General features: G+C 35.6%; 3 protein-coding genes and 1 pseudogene across 4 annotated transcripts; 3 read left to right on the forward strand and 1 right to left on the reverse strand.

The window, feature by feature from the left end:
• Positions 1-2221: 2221 nt before the first annotated feature.
• Positions 2222-5588, forward strand: LOC120204075 (linoleate 13S-lipoxygenase 3-1, chloroplastic-like). Its single transcript, XM_039204162.1, has 8 exons — positions 2222-2620; positions 2698-2966; positions 3048-3285; positions 3380-3664; positions 3751-3944; positions 4079-4380; positions 4470-4733; positions 4832-5588. The coding sequence occupies exons 1-8, from the start codon at positions 2263-2265 to the stop codon at positions 5586-5588; spliced, it is 2667 nt and encodes an 888-aa protein (XP_039060093.1). The 5' UTR covers positions 2222-2262.
• Positions 5589-7823: 2235 nt separating this feature from the next.
• On the forward strand, positions 7824-11273 carry LOC120203962. Its single transcript, XM_039204088.1, has 2 exons — positions 7824-8292; positions 10993-11273. The coding sequence occupies exons 1-2, from the start codon at positions 7824-7826 to the stop codon at positions 11271-11273; spliced, it is 750 nt and encodes a 249-aa protein (XP_039060019.1).
• Positions 11274-11552: 279 nt separating this feature from the next.
• LOC120204077 lies at positions 11553-13278 on the reverse strand (annotated as a pseudogene).
• A 927-nt stretch (positions 13279-14205) lies between these two features.
• LOC120204076 (protein FRIGIDA-ESSENTIAL 1-like) lies at positions 14206-17973 on the forward strand. 2 transcript variants are annotated; one of them, XM_039204164.1, is made up of 5 exons: positions 14206-14467; positions 15147-15618; positions 15731-15903; positions 16026-17479; positions 17603-17973. In XM_039204164.1, exons 1-5 carry the CDS (start codon positions 14314-14316, stop codon positions 17630-17632), a joined length of 2283 nt encoding a protein of 760 aa, XP_039060095.1. In that variant the 5' UTR covers positions 14206-14313; the 3' UTR covers positions 17633-17973. The 2 variants fall into 2 exon arrangements, with proteins under 2 accessions (XP_039060095.1, XP_039060094.1); XM_039204163.1 differs by having other exon boundaries at positions 14207-14467; positions 15731-15948.
• The last annotated feature ends 1194 nt before the right edge of the window (positions 17974-19167 follow it).

Here is a 19167-nt window from a genome sequence, read left to right on the forward strand (position 1 = left end):
GAATTATTTAATTTTGTATTTTTTTTAGATTTTTTAATTCTGCACCTCTAAATTTTTAATATAATTTCTTAAGTTCGTATCGGACATAATTTTTTGCGTTGGTTCTTATATGTGCAGACTCTAGAATGCTAGTGGAAACGCTTTAAGTACGCTTGTGTAGCCATCGCTATTTCTTTAGTAGAAACAAGAAGGAAACTAAAAGCTTACAATAAGGCCAAGAACTGACTTCTCTTTCGCGTGAGACAAGGAAGCAAGTCAAGTGAGCCGAGTGAGATCTTCAACTCATGTGGTTCACAGTGTTCAATGTGTATCAACAATGGACGATCTAAAAAGCTTTACTCTGTACTTGTGGTCCAATATTATCCCTCACCACTTACCCTAATGTTGGATTTTAGTTCAAAGGTAGTTATCAACAACTGGATACTATTTATAAAGATGTTTATAAGAAACTATTTTAAAGATATTTATTATAAAAATCTAATTTAAAGATATTTAATTTTACTTGATTTAGATCCACATGATGAGGAGAAATTATTTGATAGACTCGAGTCATCACGTCATCTATGGTCTTAGCCATTGAGATTTCAAATAAGATTACATTTCTCTAAAATAATTCACTCTCATCTTACCCTAAAGGCTAAATCATAATATATATTTATAAAATCAAATACTTGGGCATCAAGACTTCGTATTCCATGAGAATTCTTACCTAAAATAAATATTTACTTTATTAAATAAACCTAATTACCAAATAATCTTAACCATTCAAATTATAATAAAATTCAACTTAGTCACCAATTATAATTTAGGTCAAAATATAACAAATCTCCCTCTTCACCTAAACTTCTTCAAAAATTGGTCTTAAGTCTTCAACAACTTCAATCTTTATGTAAGTCGCATATCCGTTGAAGCGCCGTTGTCAAGTCTTCAATAACTTTAATTCTTACGCAATAGTCATTAAAGTATTATTGGATCAATTGGGAATTACTTCCCTACAACTAAAAACTCATTGCAACAAATTCTTCTTGCATGTCTCCAAAATAGCTAACAAAATTCGAGCAATAAATTCCTTCAAAATTCCACAGCTTGAACCGTAGCTCTAATATCACTTGATAGGAATTTGAGAGCATAAAAATAACTAAAACGATGTTAACATAAAATAAGACATGTAGGAGAGATAAGATTTAACGTCGTTTGGCATTGTCAACCTTCACGGGTGAGATAAACAAAAATCCACTATAAACGTAGAGATATAGAAGACTATTTCAACATTCATACAAAACTATCTCTGCAATATAAATCCCAAAAGTTACAAAGATTCCAAATATTATTAATTTCTCCAAAATAATTCTCAGACATTGCCCTAAAACATAATCTATATTTATATAGTCAAATACTTGATCACCAAGGATTCTTATTCCATAAGAATTGTTGTCTATAATAAATATTTACTTTATTAAACAAACCAAATTACTAAGTAAACTTTAACATCTATAATTATAATAAAATTCAACTTAATAATCAGTTATAATTTAGGTGAAATATACCACTAACGAAGATGAACCACATGATAACGATCTAAGGATTGTGTGCTCCCTCTCTGAGACTCTCTTGAAACCCTCTTAAGAGTTAAAAGCTAAAATTCTAGGACTAAAACGGCATGCAAACACATCTAAAAAGAATACATTTTCAATTGTTAAAAATTTGAATCAAACAATCGAAAAATTTATCGAGAAGCATCATCAACGTTAAGATAGTAGTTGAATACGATAATATGTTGACAACAAACTTTATCATAATTTAAGCATAATTGGAACGTCTAAAATAAAAATAGATCAATAAGATAATGAAATAACTAAACTTTTTTTGATCTTTGTTAACTAAAAATTTCTAAGTCTGTGTTTGCCACAGCCACACAATGGAGAAACGTTTAAATTGTGGTTTGTTGTAACTTTGTTTTTTCATGAAGTGAAATAATAATGTCAAAACCTAGCTTTCAAAGAAATGGTCTCTAGTGAAACAAAACCCTGTTCAAACTGATCCGAGGAAAATTTAAAGACCCAAACGTCTGAACGCGTAGGGCAAGAACATGTGACTCACAATTGACATATCTAAAGCCAATAGCGATTCCGAGTTGATTCAATTTCAGCTCCCTTTGCCTATAAATATCTCGGATAAACTTCATGTTCCGTAATTCAAGCTCACAAGCAAATACTACATCTTTTTATCTTATCATCAATTCTAATTGATTTTCCCCCATCAATGGCGGCAACTAGGAGTAATGAAATGTTGGGTTCTAAATCTTTGATTTCTAATAATCACTTTCTTTCCCATTCAACCTCGTTGTTGAAGTCATGGGAGAGAAGGACGGTGCAAGGGAGGAAGGTGGTGACGGCTGTTGCAGCGGTTCCCATGATGACGAAGCTCATCGAGCTTGATTCCGTCAGGACTGTCCCTGAGACTCCGGTGCAGTTCACCGTGTCGGGTCGGGTAACGGTGGGGTACGATGCCAAGGAGAAGATGATGGAGTTGATGTTTCAATGGTGGGATTCTTCTAAAACCGCCATTGATGCTGAGAGAGGTGTTTCTCTTCAGCTTGTTAGCACTGATGTTGACCCAAGTAAGCATTGATTCTTGTGAAAGTAAGTGTATATGTATTTGATATGTAATGGCTAATGTGTTTGGAAATGAATGAAGGGACGGGCAAGGCGAAGGTCAGCAAGGAAGCCATAATCGAGTGGTCCAGAGATTTGAACATAAGTGCCGACAAATTCATCACTCACAACGTTGAATTTGTGGTGGACGTAGACTTTGGGGTTACCGGAGCTATTCTCGTCACCAACACTGATCAAAAGGAGTTGTTTTTAAAGAGCGTCACCATTGAAGACTCTCTTCATTTCGACTGTGAATCTTGGATTCAACCAGAGAAGCTTCACTCGGAGAAAAGAATCTTCTTTTCTAATCAGGTATAAATCTTTATCAATTTTGCTCATGAGAACGTGAAATAATGGTGAAATGGCATGAACTGAGTTCCCTATTTTTTGCAGGCATTTTTACAGAGCGAAACGCCAATGGGACTGAGAGAGTTGAGGAAGAAAGAGTTAAGGGAACTGAGGGGCAATGGAGAGGGCGTTAGGGTTTCATCGGAAAGAGTTTATGATTACGATGTTTACAATGATTTGGGATACCCTGATAAAGGAACCAAATTTGCAAGGCCTGTTTTAGGAGGAGAACGGCGACCTTATCCCAGACGATGCCGTACCGGACGTCCTCCCACTGAGTCAGGTGAGTTTAACTTCGTTATTCTTTCGATAAATCTTAATATATATATGAAGCAATTTAATTATGGTGGTTTCCAACTTTCCATGAAAATACACAGATCCCAAGTCGGAAGCTCAGGCAGACGAGTCGACGCCGATGTATGTACCGAGAGACGAAGCATTCGGAGACGTGAAAAGACAAACAGTGGACTCTAGAAGCTGGAAAGCGATGATGAACAATCTTTTCCCTTTCCTTAAACATTCAACAGAAGGCGATGAGGCAGTCAATTCCTTCGCTGATATCAATAATCTCTACAAAGAATGCCGAAACCATTCGCATCTTAAGATGATCAAAGATTCGACGGCCGACGCTTTCAAATTCGACCCTCCGATCATCGTCTCCAGTAAGAGCTTTTCTTCAACTCAGGAATATAATATCTTTAATCATTGCAGATAAATTAATAAAATTCGGGTATGTGAATATTTGCAGGAGATGCTTCATGTTGTTTACGAGACGATGAATTCGGTCGGCTAACGCTGGCCGGAATGAATCCCTTAAGCATCGAGAGGCTCGAGTTTTTCCCGCCGGTGAGCAAACTGGAAGCCTCCGTTTATGGTCCACAAGAATCTGCTTTGAGAGAAGAACACATCATCTCTCATATTGATGGCATGTCAGTACAGCAGGTACAATGAAAGAAAATGACAACTTTTTTGATTTTGCAACTTGCCATTGTTACTACGTACGAAACATGTCATTTTCAAGAAATGAATTGGGTAAAATACAATTTAGGTCATCCAATTATTTGAACTTTTTGCAGGCAATTGAAAAGAAAAAACTGTATATATTGGACTATCACGATGCCTACCTTCCATTTCTCAACAGCATCAATGCTCATCCTGATCGAAAAGCCTATGCAACGCGGACGGTTTTCTTCTTGACTCAGTTGGGAACATTGAAGCCGATTGCAATTGAGCTCAGCCTACCGCCTATGAACCCTTACACTCCCACGAAACAAGTGATTACGCCTCCGGTTGATGCCACTTCTTGCTGGCAATGGCAATTAGCTAAAGCCCATGTTTGCTCCAACGATTCCGGTGCTCATGAATTGATTCAGCACTGGTATGTAAATTCCCATCCCTTAAAACATCATCGGTTTAGTTATTCCGATTTAGGGTTTCGATGAATGAGAAGTTTTTAATTATGTACAGGTTGAGGACTCATGCGTGCATGGAACCGTTTATCATAGCGGCACGACGAAACTTAAGTGTAATGCATCCCATCCACAAGCTTCTTCATCCTCACATGCGATACACTTTGGACATTAACGCCAGAGCTCGAGATCTTCTCATCAGCGCCGACGGATTGATCGAGTCCCTCTTCTCCACCAAAGAATGTTCAATGGAACTTACTTCTTTTGCTTACAAAAACTGGCGTTTCGACATGGAAGCCCTCCCTTCAGACCTCATCCGAAGGTATGTAGGATTGTTATTTGTTCAGCTCGATTTCGACTCGGTTTTGTTTAAACATATAGATCTCGAGATCGATTCTGATTTTTACTTTTACAATGCAGAGGGATTGCAGAACCAGACCCAACCGAGCCGCATGGCATAAAATTACTCATCCAAGACTATCCATATGCCAACGATGGGTTACTTGTATGGTCAGCCATTGAGAGACTGGTTAAGGACTACGTGAACCATTACTACCCAGATTCAATTAGTATCCGATCCGATCCAGAACTCAATGCATGGTACTATGAGTCCATCAACGTAGGCCATGCCGATCTCCGCCACGAGACCTGGTGGCCCGAGCTATCCAATCCGGAGGATCTCGTCTCCATCCTGACCACCCTCATCTGGATTTCATCGGCAGAACACGCCGCTCTTAACTTCGGGCAGTACCATTACGGTGGATACGTCCCCGTACGTCCACCGTACATGCGACGACTCGTCCCGAACCAGGACGATCCGGATTACCCGAGTTTCGTATCGGATCCGGAAGGGTATTTCTTATCATCTTTGCCAAGTTTAAAAGATATGACGGTGTTAATGTCGGTACTCGACATCTTATCCACACATTCAGCTGATGAAGAGTACTTGGGGGACAGAAAAGATCTCTCGGCATGGAAAGGAAACCCAGAGATCACAGAAGCATTTTACAAGTTCTCAATGGAGATGAGGGCAATCGAGAAAGAGATTGAACAAAGAAACAGCGACCCGAAACTTAGAAATAGATGTGGGGCTGGGGTTTCACCTTATCAGCTATTGGTGCCATCTTCGGAACCTGGAGTTTCAGGCAGAGGAGTACCTAATAGCATTTCAATATGAATTTTGAAGAGATTGAACGATGAATTTCATCTTTTGAAATCCTTTGTAGGGAATTAGAAAGATTAAAGGTCATAGTACTTATGTAAATATCAGTATATACATGTATGTATGCATGCATGTATACTCATCAATCATTCTTACCGTATGTTGTCTTCATCTAGAAAAAAAGGAAAAGAAGATAAATTTTTCTCCGACAGTGTCGCCATCAGTTTGTTTAACCATAGATAATTAGAGGACAACCAAACCTAACTGGAAATTATGCCCTACCTTCGATGTTTGCAGCATATGTTTCGACCTTTTTTTAATACAATCTTGTCTCGACAAATGTACGGCTCTCAAAACCATAGCATAATCTCAATAAGGAGACATAAATCGGTCGAACCAAAATAAATTCATCTAGCTTTCTATAAATATTAATATGTATAGATTATGGCTATTAGATTAAATTAGTTTGATTATAGAGAACAAGAATCTTCAACGAGCCCCGTGCAAGCAATATTAAATATATATTTATGCATTCATTCTTTAGAAAACGAATATTTATCCCTCTAAAGATAATTTTTAATCATTTGATATTGAATGTTTATATTTCTAATGTTTCTTATGTTCAAATTTAGAACTTTAAAGAATAACAATAATTATTTTACCATCGAGATCATTTAATTCATGTCATAATTATACCTTTAATATTAAACATTTGAAACCTTCCAGATTACTGCATTTCTTTTTCTTTTTTTTAAATGACCAAAAATATCAATCGTGTTTTGCCATTAAAGTACAACCCTAATATAGTACATCTGTAGGTGGAATCTTGTATTGTCGGATGCTAAACGATAGCAAGCCACTGGTAAGACGCCGCGTTTTGTTAGTTAGGTAATGCAACGAACTGCAGGCCATCTTTCTATTCAGATAAGCCTCACATTGGACGTCCCTGATTTCGCCACGTTTGATATTTAATTCAACACTCACTCGTGTCCCTTCTGATTTAATAGGCTCCTAATCTGCTCAAGAATCTCATAATCAGTTTTAGACTTCTAGTTGATTCTATTGTTTTTTTATTAATTTTTAAATAAAAAAATTTAGGCAAAAAGACATCAAGGATTCATGTATTTTTTAAAAATTAATGTGACTCTTGAATTATTATTTTTAATATAATATTTCAACTCAAAAATAAAATTAAATACAACCATTTGATCAATATTTTTTCTTTGTTGATCATTATAATACTAATATGATAGATCATGATACTGACGTGACATTTTACAGTGTTGACATGACACTTCAATATGACATATTAACGTGGTAGATGACATGACAGATTGATTAAATTGATAACTAAAATATAACAGATAAATTGTCATGTTAAAACCATATAGCACCACGTTAGCATTGTAAATCGGCATGCCAGTGCTGCAACGATCAACAATAAAAAAATATTGATCAAATAGACACATTAGGTTTGTTTTTTAAGTTGGAGGGCCACATTTAGAGAAAAAATAAAATGATAGTCATATTTTTTAAAAGTATAGGGACCTTTGATGCCTTTTTTCCAAATATTTATTTTAGCATTAAAAGTTAAAACTAATTAAAACTAAGTAATTTTTAGTTTAAATATTAATGAACATATCGAGAGACTCCAATGGTAAAACATAGTGTTATTCTTCCTAAAAGTCTTAAGCTTGAGCAGTCGAGTAGTATTTGTTCTAAATAATTTAAACCATTTGACAATGAAAGTTCAATCACCATGTTGCAGGTGCTTGTTCTCGGACTCGTGACTTCTAGGAACAACAACGATTCCTTTAACTATTGAGATAAATTGATTCGTGCTGAAAAATTTTCTTAAAATATACTATCTTTGTAATTATTTAGAAAAATAATTTTCCTTTTAATATTAATATCACTCTAAATATTCTATAGAAAAAAGATCTTATGATAAATATAAAGATATGTTTGTAACTATTTATTAAAAATATGTACTTAAAAAATTTAATATTCAAATAAATATATGTACTAATCAAATTCAATAAATACTGATATTGGAGTATATCCATCATACGTGGATCCTCGTTATCTAGTCTAAAATTAGTAGACCGGACCGATCCGCGCCACGTTGGAAAATCCAATTTCTCGCTACATGTTAGCGGCGGCTCGTTCGATAACGTTGGTTGAAAACATTTGACCCGATCTTAGTACTATAAAAGCCAAACTCCCATATCCACAAAAACTAAAACACTAATGGCCGGAGCAGCGACGAGGATTCACCGGGATCACCGGAGTTTGATATACGGTTCTCGGATATTCGAGGTACCTGGTAACCTGGACTCGAATTCGTCGGACATGGAATTCGAGTTTCTGGAGGACGGCGATGAAGAAGTCACCGGCAGCTGCAAGGAAGACGATGGTGAAGACAACGACGACGAGTCGAAGGGGAACGAAAGGGAGAGGTTTTGGGAGATACAGCACCATCTTTTGCAAGCAACGCTGTGTAGGAGTAGCTCTTTAGAATCGAGGATTAGAAACGCCGTTAGAGAAGCTTCGAAAGAGATTGAGAGAGAAACGACGGTCTGTGGTTGCGGGAAATCATTAATGGCCGAGCTTTGCCGGAGTTGTCTCATGAGAGAAGTCTTTAGCCGTCTCCAAAACGCCGGTTTCGACGCTGCAGTTTGCCGCTCTAAATGGAGAAGCTCTCCGCATATCCCATCAGGTAAAAAAGATATCATAACAAAGAAAATTAAATTTATGGTTAACTACGTGAGAAATCACTTACGTTTATATTTTATTCACTTTTGGTTACTGATTTTAAAAATCATAACATATGATCACTTTCGTTATTATTTAATTAAGATGTGGTCACTTTTATTTTTATTTAATTAAGACGTGGTCACACCGAGTTAATTGTCGTTAACAATAGTTAAATATTTTAAAATAATCACACATTTGGTTCCTATTATTTATATATTATCTCAATTTAGTCATACTTTTAATAAATTAAAATAAATTTAATCTTCTAATCGAATGATGTCACATGTCATGCCACGTAAGATTGAGCGTTCGATTGAACTGAGTCAAGTCGAGTCAAAAAATTTTGAGTTATTCGAGTTGACGAGTCTTATTTTACAACTTGGAGTTGACTTAATTTTTTTTTTAGTAGAGTCGAGTTTTGAATTTATGTTTAAATTTAATTATAATTTTTTTATAACACTATGATATTATTTGATTCCAATTTAAATAATCTTTTATAACTATATACAATACATGTGTATTTCTTCATATATTTTTCATATGTGATATACATTTATGATACAAAGTCTAGAGACTCAACTCAAACTTGAAAATCAATCCACTAATTACTAAAAATTTTAAGTTATTCGAGTTGTATTTTACAACTCGGTTTGAACTTGAAATTTTTTTGAGTCGAGTTGAGTTTATGAAAGTTAATCCTGCAATCGATCGATGACACGTGGCATTAGGGGTGAGAGAAATTCAAATTGACTCGAAAAATTGATTTTTTCGATCGACACTTGAAAACTTGACTAAAATTAACTTCGAGTTGTAATTTCATAAACCCGACTCGACTCGAATTTTTTTTAAGTTCAAACCGAGATGTAAAATACAACTCGAATAATTCAAAAAATTTCGTAATTTGTAGATTGATTTTCAAGTTTGAGTTGAGTCTCTCTACTTTGTATCATAAATGTATATTACATATGAAGAAATACACATGTATTGTTTATGGTTATAAAAGATCATTTAAATTGGAATCAAATAATATCATAAAGATTTATAATTAAATTTAAGCAAAAACTCAAAAATTTGACTCGACTTGACTAAAAAAAATTCTAAGTCAACTCCGAGTTGTAAAATAGGAGGACTAAATTGAGAGAATATGTAAATAGCAGGGACCAAATGTGTTATCATATCAAAATATTTAACTGTTGTTAACGACAGTTAACTCGGGGTGACCATATCTTAATTAAATAAAAATGAAAGTGAACATATCTTATTTTTTTTAAATCATTAACCAAAAGTGGACAAAACATAAACGTAAGTGATTTTCCATGTAATTAACCCTTAGATTTAATAATTAAACTATCAGTTTTAGTATGTTTTAGTATTTAAATTTTTTTATTTTTCCAAAATCATATTTAAATTTTATTTTTTATTTCATTTTAATATCCACATTAAAAACTTAACGCATTTAGTATCTAAATTATTAGTTTTGATCCGTTTTAGTAATTAAACTTCCAATTCTTTTCAAAGCTTAACGTTGAATTTTGAATAGGTACTAAAATGAAACAAAAACTAAATTTTACATATGGTTTTAAAAAATTAAAAGTTTAAGTACTAAACCGGACCAAAACTAATAGTTTAGGTACTAAACACGTAATTTACCCTAACTTTTTTGTCAACTTCTATAGAAGGTCCCTGCATTTATATTTTTTACAGATAAGTCCCTCACTTTAATTAAAATTTAATAATTTATATTCTCTATTTTTTTTTTTTGAAAAAAGTGTGTTTTCAATCGAGAGAAACATTTTTTTACTACAAGCTATTAGCTATAGTATTTGTCAAGTTGTAAAAAAATGTATGTATGATAAAGTGAAGATATTAGTGCTAAGTTTTGGAGAGGTCAAATTAAATTTTTAAAAAAATTAAAGGGAATTTATGACAAATTTTCAAAAAAATAGAGTTCTAATCAAAGTTTTTTTAAAAAAAATTAATTGGTTTAATGAGAATTAAAAAAATTGTGGAGTGACAAACTAAAATATTTAAAAACTTTAAGTTGTAATGTTTTTTTTTAAATTTTGAAGAGACCAATTTAAAATTTGTAAAACTTTTTAAAGGGCTTAAAGAACATTTCTTGAATTTTTGTTATTGCATGTTAATTTCGAGAATGAACATACACACTTTCAAAAAGGGTAAATTACAAATTTCAACCACTGAACTTTAAAAGTTTTCAATTTTCTCATTAAACTTAATACATTGAGTTTTTTGTCACTGAACTTTACTCTCTCTCATATTTTAGTCACTCGACCGTTGAATAGTTAATGGTGTTAAAAACGATGCCGTTTTAAAAAAACAAAGTTTTCACCAAAACAAAGTTAATTTGGCATCTATATAACATTCCCTTTTAATGTCGTTAACTATTTAAAGGTCGAATGAACAAAAGAACCCAATTATTGAGTTCAGCGAGAAAATTGAATAGATTTAAAGTACATTGAGTGAAATAGGAGAGAGAGCAAAGTTCATTTACCAAATTTGTAATTTACCCTTTCAAAAAATAGAGGCTTAGAAATGACCAAGTTACAGCAAGTACTAAATCTATCAAAAACACATATTAAAGGATGTTTTATACAATTTGACCCAAGTTCTCTCTTCGCTAAAATTGGTCTGTATATTGCAGGAGAGCATAGCTTCTTGGACGTGAAAGAAAATTCAAGTAAAGGTGACGTAAGGGTAGTCATAGAGTTGAATTTCAGGGCTGAGTTTGAGATGGCAAGAGCAAGTGAAGATTACAATCGTTTAGTTCAACGGTTGCCGGAGGTTTTCGTCGGAAAAGTGGAAAGATTGAATAACGTAATAAAAATCTTATGTCTGGCAGTCAAGAAATGCATGAAGGAAAAGGGGATGGAGGCCATGGAGGAAACAAAGGTACATGCAAGCCAAGTGGTTACAATCTTGTGAACGGAATTCATCGACGAAATTGCTGCCGGTGGGAAATTCCAGTCGCTTGCCGAAACCTAGGGCCTCGATGCTAACTGTAGATTTGCACGATAAGTTGTCCGATGTTCGTTGTTCAGCAGTTGAGGTTGTATAAAGATTGTGATATATGTGTGTTTATATAAGATTTTGTCCTTAATTTGTATCTTTAACTCGTATATAAACTTCGTGTGTTCGATAACGAGCGAAGATAAAAGAACATAAGAAAATGGAAAGGAGAAATCCTAACAAAGGCTCAAAAGATCATAAGAAAGCAAAGCATCAATCATAATCAACAAATTTTAGAGGCCTTCGAATCTTGTAGTCGGTTGACTTACTTTACCAAAGCCTCAGGTACATAATCTACATTGGAAGAGGATGAGGGTAATGGTGAAGTTGCTTCGATGAGCCATCACCTCCACAGCTCTTCCATCGGAATCCCCCGTTCCTCAGCAAACTCTCGGAACTGCTTCATTTTCTGCACAGCAACAACTGTAGCTCTAGCATTGTTAAGGGCATTTTTACTTCCGAGTTGCTTGCCCAGTGCATTCTCGACGCCTGCCATTTCAAGAACAATTCGCACGGCACCTCCCGCAATCACTCCTGTACCAGGTGCAGCTGGTCTGAGCATCACCGTCGCTGCCCCATAATCACCCTCCGATCTGTCAGCCATTTCCCAATGACATCAACAAAAAGCATATCGACATGCCATCTTTCTCTCACCATTGTGTTAGACTAATCAAGCAGCAAGCTAGCTACCACGGCAATATATAATATACATATATGATCCTAGTGAGTTATCTGGAACAGGTATGACAGTTTTCCCACATGAAATCTGTCTACATGAAGCCTCCAGATCTTTAACTTATAGCAACCGCAAAGTATCGTCGTGGGCTACAAATACTTCAACAAGTTTGCCATTCTTGATTACAAGAATTACAGCACCATCACACATTTATCAATTAGGGCTTTTCAAGCTCAGCAGATAACTCCAAGACCATAAAATCTTCACATCACAACACACAATCGCCATACAGGGAGAGCTCAAAAGATCACATTCAATGGATAAACATTTTGAAAAGGCCACATTCTTAAGTACAACAAACTAAAAGATTATCCCATCACCTTCAACAAATGGATTCGCAATAATCAACCAGAAAACTGGGAATCACAGAGTAACCAATTTTACTCGTGTCCTGGACAAGTATATGTATATGCATCGAACACGAAGATCATATGCTAGTACATTAAAGAACAACAATTGCATCATTTAAACAGACTAAAATCACATCCTTTTCAGCAAAAAAATGTCAATGGGAGCAATCAAAGTCCTTACCGATGTGGGAAAGTCAAATACTTTGTCATGGGAATTGCAATGATATTCCTTCTAGCATTCGTAGCTGATTTCTGAACAGCATCGATAACCTCCTTGGCTTTCCCAACACCGACACCGACTCGTCCTTGCTTGTCACCGACCACAACAATGGCTCTAAAATGCAGCTGTTTCCCACCCTTAACCGCTTTAGTAACTCTCCGGACTTGAACCACTCTTTCCTCAAACCCATCCTTTGTTTTCTCTTTCTTAACTTTCCCAAACGCACTCATCCTTTTCACTTTGGAATCCATCACGTAAACATCGTTGCCCAAAACCGAGACACCGCTGTACGCAGGGCCATATAGTTCCTCGTAAGCGGCGGCGACCTCGTCCTCAGTTTCCTGGGAGCGTCGTCGAAAGAAGGAGGCGGAATGAACCCTTCCGGCGGCGTTGGTGGGTCAAAAACTACGTTTTCTTCGGGGTTGAGGTCGTCGGAGAAGGAAGTGTCGATGTCGGAGGCTTTGGATTTGGGTGCGAAGGAGAAGGAGCGGAATGAGCAGCGGAGAGAGAAGAATTCCGAGGGTTTGGGAAAGAAGAAAGATAAGGGATGGGAGAGCGAATTGTGAAGGAAGATAGAGGCGAAGCTATTGCTGCTGCTGGTGGTGTTGCCGCCATGGATATGTCTAAACGAGCGAAATGGAAGTGAAAGCTTATCTTTCCGAAAGAATAACAGTGTAGAACCGGATTGGGGAGACGATGTAAGGCGCTACCCGGAATTGGACCGAGTATTTCCAATTTGGTACCACCACGACGCTGGCAAAATACAGGTAAAAATGGCGTAAAAGATTCTTATACTTTTGAAAAATATAATAATTTGATCATAATGGAATCTTTAATTAAAAAAATAAATTTAATATGATTATTTTATTTTTTTATTAATGGTTGTTATAATGTTGATACGATGATTCATGATGCTGATGTAACAGTCAATCATCAATTTAATATATCTAATCATATTATTTGTCACGTTATCAATTACAACGAACTATCACATTAGTATCGTGATGATCAATGACGAAAAACATTGATGAAATTATCACATTAGATTTATTTTCTATGTTAGAAGGTCCCATTTGAAGAAAAAATTATACGAGGATTACATTAATTTTTAATGTTTGGGAAATATATAATTTAATACTTATTTTTATAAACCAACGCAAGTTGCATATTTTTATAAATGTTGAGAAATCAAATTTATTAATTTATTTAAAATTAGGATTAAATTGAATAATGTATATAAGTTGAGTGCTTGTTATCATGTATATCAAAATCTTGTAAAATTGATGAAAATATTAGATTTTTTTATTAATTATATTGTTAATCTTAATTTCTCACTTTGATAATTGAAAATATTCAATTGCTCATTTTTATTAGAGGGACCAATTTGCTTAATTTTAAAATTGAGAGAGACCTAAGAGGTCTTTTTACCATATTTTTAGAATAAAATATGGCCCAAAAACAGACAATGACCTATTAAAAGTTAAAACCCAATAGTGGCCCAAAGAGATGGCTTAATCAATTATCATCTTCGAAGCACGCGAGTGAATAGGTTAGCGGGAAAGGGCAGCTCACGCGCAGCTCAGAAATTCGCATCACTACATTCACCACTCCGGTCTCAGCGTTTCAAATTGCCTAGGAGCTCTGCCCCCGATGTCTCTGTCAACATCCACCGCCGTCTCACTCGTCGGGATATACGACGAAAGCCGCGGCGCCTCGACCGCCCAACGAGAAATTAACAGCTCCGATATGGAAATCGATGACGAAGAAGGGGAAGAGGATTTGCAAGGCTCCTCGAATCGAAACGGTTAGTCAACCTTGAACCATTGGTCGACCGAATTAAGGGTTGATTGATTTTGAATTGTTTCAAATTTTATGAAAACTGAGTTTTCTAGTAGGAGATTAAATACCTGTATTTGTTCAAAGGTTTTGTTTTTTTTAAGGAAGTTAATATTGGATGGCTTTAGAAGATTGTAGTGTTTTAGGAGCAAAGGAAATTTTAAAACAGAGCAAACAAGAAAAAGACATTAACATTCAATTTTGAAAAAGATTTATAGATCTTCCTTTCTGTACATTTATTCAACAAATAGATTGGCTTGTCAATTGAGCCTATGTACTTTAGTGTTTTAAGAAATTTTGCAACCAGTCTTTTGATTTGCAGTTAGCTTTAACACACTGTTGTACAGAGCTGTGACCTTTTAGCATCATCAGAATTGGTCTTACTTTTTCCTGCAGTACTGCAATTGAAACAACAGTGCAGGCTCTTGAATCTATTTGTTCTTCCCTTTGGCTGGTGATTAAATGTTTAAGTCTCCAGATTACAATAAAAGAAAATGTGAAGACTTTGTATTTTATTCAATATTATTCTCTCGATGCCCTTTTGGCTGTTTAATCCATGCTATTTCCCTCAAAAAACATTATTCTGTCGTGTGACTGGAAATGTTGGATGTTTCTTGCCATCTTGATTTGCTTTTACTTCCATGTAGATGCTGCCAACGTCCTGGAGTCCAGGGGGCACGATGGACAGCTCGGGTCAGATTCGTTAAGTACTCCTGGAGATTGCGGAACAAGAATACCATTCAAAACCCTTGATGCAGTAGAGGGTAGTGCTAATTTTAAATTTTATAGTCTTCCAAATGAACTGTTGACAACTCAAGAGGAGGATCGATGCACAAAATATGATAGTTCCAAGTATTCAGTATCTGGAAAACAGCCTGCAAAGGAAAAGGCAATTCAAGAATATACATTTGGTGGAAAAGATGCTCAAGCCATTTTAGAAAGAAAAACCCTTGAAGGCTATCATGATCAGCATGCTGAAGAGGTTGCTGTCAATGAGATTAATTCCATTCCCGTCGGAAATCACTCAGGTGAAGGAGTTCAGAGTGGTCTTGGTTTTGAGGGAAAAAGTAAGCCAAGGGTCGTGCAAACAGAGGATGATAAGAGGAGGATAAGATCAAGGTGTGGTGAGACCTATGTGCCTTTTATAACATAGAAACTAAGTTTCATATTATGAATTTTTGCCTTCCAAAGACTATACATTCATTGATTTACTAATCACTATGTTTCACAGGTCTGCTGCTTCTCAGACTCGTGCTGGGAGTCTATCCCCCGGCAATAATAGTGAGAACAAACGCCCTGCGCTTATATGTGACTTCTTTTCTAGAGGATGGTGTATCAAAGGAAGTTCATGTAGATTTCTTCACATAAAAGATGAGAAAAAGCCTGAACAACAGCCTGAGGAAGGTGTAGCTGTAGCAAATGGGAAAAGAGCTGTTGAGATTGATCAAGGTAATAAATATTTTCTGTATTATGGATTATCCAGAATCTTCTCTACATGCTATTTTAATATGAACCTTATGCTTCAGGTTTTAGAAATGCTGCTGAAAGATCAAAATCTCCTGCTTCTACTGATACTCGGCCTTCGTCTGTTGTAAATAAGACCGGGTTATCTTCTCAGTTCTTTTCTGAAAGAATCTTTCCATTAGGGCATGATGAGAACCAAAGATTGCATCTATTTAATGAAACTTATAAGTTGCCTCCACTCCATCATAAGGATAAATCTATGGGCACTTCCCCTTCCTCTCAGTGGTTTTTTGCATCTATAGATGATGTGGGACCACCTAAGGGTGTAAGACAAAATGGTATAGGTCAGAATTTGTCTGATGATAATTATGCCAAGCTGGCTTCTCTGGGTGATAAAGATACATCTTCCTTCAGGAATAGTTTTATTCCTGAGTCATTGAGCGGCTCAGTTACACGATTGGACAATGTATATAATGAGAATCAATCTCATTGTGTCTCGACATCCCTACCACCATTGCCATTAAATTATTCTTCAAGTGCATGCTCTCTTGGTGCTCAAAAGATGTTGGACAACGACATCGAGCATTATACTTCCAGGTTTTCTTCTTTGCTGCAAGGCTGTTCCCCCTTCTCAAATTCTAAGTCTGAAAACCTTCTTGTAAATGATATTTCCAGGGATCCATTTCCCTTTTCTGAATGTAGAATAAACTTTTCTTCAGATGACTGGGAACCTTCAGTACCCTTTCAACCATCCTTTTTTGTCACTTCTGGCTTATCATCCCCGCAAAGCCAGTATGATCCTGTTCGTGATAGCATTGATTTGTCTAATGCAGGAGAGAGGTCTCTTAAATTTTCTTTCTCTAATCCCGGTCCATCACTCTTGAATGTAGCATACCCACAGGCATATGGTGATTCCACATCAACGGGACCACTGATCCCTGAACATAATGATGATAAAAGAACTGCATCTTGTCAGAATGAATACCATGAAAATTTGGTCAACGATAATTGCTACCCTTCTGAAAAAGATTCACTAACAACCGACGCAAATGATGGAACTTCTGTAGTTGAGATGCAAAATGGAAATCTAGTCAAAGAAGAGATGTCTTCAGTCGTTTCTCATGTCAAAGACAGTTCAAAGGCAAAAAAAATTGATATGGATCATGATTGCAGGCATCGAAGAGGCGAGACTAGATGCAAAAAAGACTTAGAAGTTGATAGAGTTAGAGAAAAGAATGAAATAGATGTTGAGCTTGAGCATAGGGAAGATGGGGATTTGCGAAAAGAATCAAAAGCAATGAGGCATTTCCATGCTGCTCTTGTACATTTAATTAAGGAACTGTTGAAACCAACTTGGCGTGAGGGTCGTCTCAGTAAAGATGCTCATAATACAATAGTTAAAAAAGCAGTTGACAAGGTTCTTGGCAGCATACAGCCTCATCAGGTTCCAACTACCTTCGAGTCAGTTGAGCATTATCTTTCTTTATCCCAACCAAAAATAGCAAGACTTGTTGAGGTGAGAGTCTTTGATTTCAGAGGCACCATGCCGTGCATGTTCTAGAGAATAAATGCTCTGTTTAGTATTGTATTTTTAATGTAATATATTCATCAATGTGACATTATTTTTTCTGTTTTGCAGGGATATATCGATAAATACAGAAAATCTTGAGATGTTAGGCAGAGTGCTTTTGTATCTTTTGCACATTTTATTAATGGAAGTCTTAACTGGTGTCATGGAAGTCTGAATTTTTTTACGAAATGTTTTTGTAAATATTCTCTGTTCCTTTCTTTATTAGCTGTATGTAGAAATAATTTCTACTTCCTGACAGTTGGTAAGTCTAGGAGAATATTTTATTCTTCTTTGCTTGCATTTTGTGAAATTGGCCAAGGAGTTTAAGCTAAACTTTTTATTAGTACAATGGAACATTTAGTTGCAAGGTTACTTGTATGCCAAGCAACATTTTTCATGGATATAAGGTAGGAGTTGTTAAAAAGTATAGGCTTTTATCATAGTGCCTTGCATTATTTAAGAAATTTTTAGGTGGGTTGCAATATGAAACTTAAGAAGTTTTATGCTTATGATATGAATATTGATATTATTGTTTCTTTGCTCCAGATTATGGATCAAACTGGTGTAAAATATGTTTATTCTTTTGTGGAGGCTTACTCCAGTTTGATCATCTCTTTGGCCAGTCTTGCATGTGTTTTGCTAATGACATATGCGTATGGCTGTTCTGCATTATTGTCATAGTTGTAGAATTTTGGAATGCCATGCTCATTTCCTTTTGCTTACAGCATTCCTTTTTTTAGTGAATATATAGTGGGAATCCTTAAGCGGTTGCTTTTTTCCTCTTTTTATGCTGGCTCCTCCTAATGATGTTGCTATTATATGTTTGTTTAGAATCTTATTGCAATTTACATGATTATATGCACAGTTTCACTAGCTTAATAACTTATAGGCTTATTCGATTGCAAGAAAGAAAGAACTCTTATTTTGCAACTGCAAATTTTATTTTATTAAGGTTTGAAAAGAACTAGATCTGGTCGATGGGCAATTTTATAAAGTAATGTGTCATTGTCTGTTGGAAATCTTCATGTACAACTTAAAGCAGTGTCAATAAACATGAATGGTTGCTTCTCATAGGTCTATATGCTAAATTTAGAGAGAGAAAAAACCATGATCATTAGCATCTGGCAACTCCTGAGAACTTTAACTCCAAATCATACACCACAGTCCCTCTGGTTTTCTTTAGAATGCCGTACTTTATATCTTTAAGTTGTTTATATTAGCTTCTTGGTGTGATCCATGAGAATCTTTCAGGGTCATTATGGTTTTCAATCGGAATCTTGTTACTGCAAATGTGCGGTGGTGGTCGTTATGGTTTGTTGTTTTGGCTTAGATTGTGCCGGTTTCGGTAAGAATGCTAGTGGAAATACATTGAATAGATCTCAATTTTCTTCAGGTTTTGATATCTGTTCCAGGTTTACCATATACAATCTCCCAACTCTTGGTCAACTTTGGTATTCCCCGACGCTAGTAGACTTCGGTCCTACTTTTCTTCAAATACCTATGTTTGACAGTTATTTTGGACATGAAAAACCTTAAAAAGAAGGAACATATGCTTGCCAAACATATATTCGACAGTTGCACTTGAATTCTATGGTACCCCGTGTTTTAGTTTTGGCAAGTAGAGGTTGCCATTT

This window comes from Hibiscus syriacus, unplaced genomic scaffold (assembly GCF_006381635.1).
Source record: "Hibiscus syriacus cultivar Baekdansim isolate YM2019G1 unplaced genomic scaffold, ASM638163v2 tig00010533_pilon, whole genome shotgun sequence".
NCBI classification, from domain to species: Eukaryota; Viridiplantae; Streptophyta; class Magnoliopsida; order Malvales; family Malvaceae; genus Hibiscus; species Hibiscus syriacus.